We start from the raw sequence: 4,478 nt of genomic DNA on the forward strand, positions 1-4,478 counted from the left end.
ACTCTGGACTGACCTGTCAACCGACCTTTCTCGCAGCGGGCATTTTGATGTACAGTAGCAGTTCTGTTCAGTTCTGTTTCTGATGGCAGATGCCTAAGTGTATGAATGGGGTAAATGTGATGTAGTGTAAAAGTGCTTTTAGTGGTTGTAAAGACTAGGAAGGCGCTATACAAGTACAGATCATTTACCATTTACACTTGAGTCAAAATGTCCGCTGTGAGAAACGTTCAGTGCCGCACAGCAGCTCAGTGTTTAACACTGTGGCTTCACGGCATCGATCAGGGTTGGATTCCCAGCCTTGATCTTTGCTGTATGGAGTTTCTATACTCTCCGTGTTGGCATGGGTTTTCTCTGGTTGCTCCAGTTTCCTCCCACATTTCAAATTTAAAAAATCATTAAATTCCAAAATAAATAAATTTTAAAATAATGTTTGATTTTGGTTGTGTTTTCCTCTGCTGTCAGATTGGTTGAATCTGACAGTATTTTTTGTATTGAGTGCATGTGTCATTTTCAGCTCAATACAACAAAATGAGCTTCACAATAGAATATCAAGGACCCCTAAACTGCCACAAATTAGACCACGGATCCCCATTTGATAAGATTTTTTTTCCAGCGTCCTCCATCTGAAAGGATTTTCACTTTTAGCTGTTTTATTAAAAATTACATGAATCCCAAATAGTCAAACATTCTGTCATTGTGTTTTTTACGGATGGAATTTTATTGAAAATAAATTACATAAGTTATTTATTATCATGACTACAATTAAGCCCATGGAAGTGGCTTGACTGTTTCTTTAGATAGAAACATCTTTTTATTCTTCCTGTGCACCTAAACGAAATCAGTCTGAAGATGTTCTCACCTACATGTGAAATACAGATTGATGTCAGGATACAGTATTACTATCCCAAAGTTTTTAACATGCAGCATTATTTAATTAATCTCTTCTTCCTAATAGGACGTGGCGAAGCAACTCAGACAGCTACAGGACGAGCAGCTGACGTTAAAGCACAGGATGATCTACCTGCTTCCGGCAGCAGACACTATGCCCATCTTCACTCTGGAGTCTCAAGGTGAGACATCTAAATCATCTTTGCCATTTTCATTTGTCAGATTGTAATTCACACTTGCTTTTTAGACTGCTTTCTTATTTTCTTTGTGTATGCTTTTGTGTGCAGGGGCCAGTGTTTTATTCCAGCTATGCTCAAAAAAGTACCAGACACAAGAGGCAGGACAGATATTTTCTGTGAGCCCAAGGACTGTTATTCAGGTAGGAACTACAAACACAAAACAGATGGCTCTATGATAATATCTGACATTGTTTTTCTGTCTATTATTTTTTATACATACAACATCCTACACTCTCTTTTTCACTTTATCTTTCAGCACGAAGCTACTGGGCCTTTGAAGGTGGGCGTGGACATTTAGTCATCGCCCTTTCCCACCCTGTCGCAAAAAAAAGGTGTCTTCAACTTTGTGAAGCTGCAAGTCAAGAGCAACTGGGGCCATCCTGACTACTCGTGTCTGTACATCTTCAGGGTCCATGGGAAGCTAGCCAGCTGAAGTCTGAAATAAAGGAGAAGATAGAAGATCAACATCTGGGTGCAGAGCAGAGGATAAGTATATATAGAGAGGTGAGTATGTGTGAAGGTGAATGAGACTCCACACATCTAAAATATTAACAAATGCGTGCATTTTTTATGGGTGGGAAACCAGTGAGGTATGATGCACTCCTACCGGTTGGGTGGGACCTGTACAGAGGTGGTGAACCTCGGTACCAGTGAACCCTTTTCTCTGCCAGGTGAAAATAAGCTGAAGGAGGCTCCATGTGGATCAGAGGAGATACATTGCTGTCTACACCGCAGTGTGAGTGGCATTTTCTGTCCAATTTCCGCCACACAAGCTGTCACTGTGGACTGCACGGGATCAACTGGTGTTCAGTTCTGGCTCTGGTTCTCTCTCTGTGTAGTTTGTGTATTCTCTCCGTGTATGTGTGGGTTTACTCCAGGGGCTCCAGTTTCATCCCACACAATAGACTTTTTTATTTACTACATATTTTTAATGTTTCTGCTAGATTTGTTATTTGTTTGAAATCCTTAATATGTATAAAACATCATAATAACATCATTCCTCCATCTTACAAAAGCACACCCAGGTGAAAAAGAAATATACTATATACTCTGCGAAATGAGGACTTGCACAGCAGATGCTGTGGTATTTGGAGGTTTATCACAGCATCTGTGAAAGGGAAACAAGTATTTTGTTTAATGTCTTGAGGTCTTGGGTAAAAAAAAGGGAACTCGTGACTTGTAGAGTCTTTCAAACATCTTCTTGGGGACTGTAACCTCACGAATCAGCAAGAGTAATCGGGGTAGAACAAGAAACAATCAGAAGTATTATAACAGTTAACAAAAGTAAACACCAGATACTACTGGATTATCGGAAGTGGTCATACATACACACAGACAGACAAACAGAGAAAGACAAATTGTTATTACAGCTATACAATTTAATTAGGATAAGCTAAGTATGGACATTAGAGTATTCTATTATAAAAATGTGAACCTTTTCTTTAGCATATAGACAGCATCATAATAATTGCATTAATACTCTGATAAAGACCTCATCTTAACAGTATAAAAGCTAAAGTGAGTGCTCACACACACGCATCCACAGGCCTGCCTACATTCTCAACCATCAAATTCCAGCAACAGGCAGAATTATTTTGCAGTGGCAAAATGTTTTGTGGTGTTTGTGAATTATATATAAAAAAACACCACTTAATTTCTGGTTAAAAGGAGCAACTAGAGGTTAAGTGTCTTGCTCAGGGACACAACAGTGTATGGGTCACAGTGGGAATCGAAGCCTGGTCTCACTCAAACTCTCACATCAAAGGCATGCGTCTTATCCATTGCCCCATCACCTCCCTTTTTTATTAGTATGCATTATTGCATTATTTTATTAGTAATGCATTATTTAAGGTTACTGCATTACAGCAATAAGCGATACATGACTGTAATTGCATTACTTTTGTAACGCATTACTCCCATCACTGGTTCTAAGGCAGACAAAAGTTGCTGTCTAGATTATGAAGCTATTAAGATGCTAGTTAACTAACGTCAGCTAATAAATATCAGAAAATTACTATTAAAGTTATAAATCCACGTGTTAGCTAGCATGCTAATGCACACCAGCTATCCACCTAGGAAAAGTATTTTCAAACCCAGAGTGAGTTCAACATTAGTTAGGCTACACAAATGTGTTGTCTTGCTAACAATAATTAACTTACCACAAAGAAGGAGGATTTTTGCTGGTGTTCTGTCGATTTATGCTACCTATCAAGATGGGCTACTTAGCGGTTCTGCACATGCGTGTGACCCACAAGTGTGGTCTGTTTCCACGCCCATAACTCTGTGCAACCTTGCTGTTGGGCATGCCGTCGAGACAGTGGCTGATTGTCAGTAATATAAAAAAAACAAATCATTATTAGTCTATCAGAATACACTACCCCTGATATCCTAAATAAAGATGGCATAATATAGGATTTCATGCTCCCCATCTCAGTACAGTACACATAGAGTGAGTAGTGTTGCAATATAAAATGATTCTGTAGTGGAAGCATTGTTTGATAGGGGATATTAGTGTATAGAATACACTATCCTTGAAATGATGTTATAATATAATCAAAAACAGAAGATGTCATAATACTATGAGAGTTATAACTTTATGGGATTGGAAAAGGGAACACATAAGGTAGCGCTGTCGAACTGCGCTGGTAGCATTTTTCGACAAGGCAGCATATATCGTCAGAACACCGGCAGTATCTGCATCTGTCCACTCCAGCTAAGCTAGCACTTTGAAGGCACACCTCTCTTCACATTTCAAAATCAGAATCAGAATCAGTTTTATTGCCAGGTATGTGTACACGAGGAATTCGATTATACATTTCTCATGAAGTGCTTACTTGTACAAAAATACCATAATATAATAATAATAAAATAAAATCAGACACAAGCTACAGTATAGACAACATACACACTATGAACAAAACAATATAGACATATTGACAAATAGTGCAGTGATCAGAGTGCAAAGGATGCAAGAGTAAACTATTCTCATTATGTACATGTTGAAGGTGGATATGAGATACAGGTACACATACACATACAGTGAGTACGGAAAGTATTCAGACCCCTTTAAATTTTTCACTCTTTGTTTCATTGCAGCCATTTTCCAAAAATCAAAAAAGTTCATTTTATTTCTCAGTAATGTACACTCAGCACCCCATCTTGACAGAAAAAAACAGAAATGTAGAAATTTGTGCAAATTTATTAAAAAAGAAAAACTGAAATATCACATGGTCATAAGTATTCAGACCCTTTGCTCAGTATTTAGTAGAAGCACCCTTTTGATCTAATACAGCCATGAGTCGTTTTGGGAAAGATGCAACAAGTTTTTCACATCTGGATTTGGGTATCCTC

General features: G+C 38.3%; 1 protein-coding gene across 3 annotated transcripts in view; it reads left to right on the top strand.

Annotated features, from left to right (window-relative positions):
- The first annotated feature begins 950 nt into the window (after positions 1–950).
- LOC123982447 overlaps positions 951–4,478 on the top strand; it is a 10,401-nt gene continuing 6,873 nt past the window's right edge. Inside the window, exons 1-4 of one of the 3 annotated variants that reach the window (XM_046067967.1) lie at positions 951–1,070; positions 1,176–1,267; positions 1,384–1,631; positions 1,799–1,863. Coding sequence is in view for 1 of the 3 variants with exons in the window: in XM_046067965.1 (XP_045923921.1) it covers positions 1,720–1,863 (144 nt within the window). In the remaining 2 variants the exon portion in view is untranslated. Of the gene's footprint in view, positions 1,071–1,175; positions 1,268–1,383; positions 1,864–4,478 lie in introns of all 3 variants that reach the window. The other 2 variants (XM_046067965.1, XM_046067966.1) reach the window with 2 other exon arrangements.

The sequence above is a fragment of the Micropterus dolomieu genome, linkage group LG14 (assembly GCF_021292245.1).
Source record: "Micropterus dolomieu isolate WLL.071019.BEF.003 ecotype Adirondacks linkage group LG14, ASM2129224v1, whole genome shotgun sequence".
Lineage (NCBI taxonomy): Eukaryota > Metazoa > Chordata > Actinopteri > Centrarchiformes > Centrarchidae > Micropterus > Micropterus dolomieu.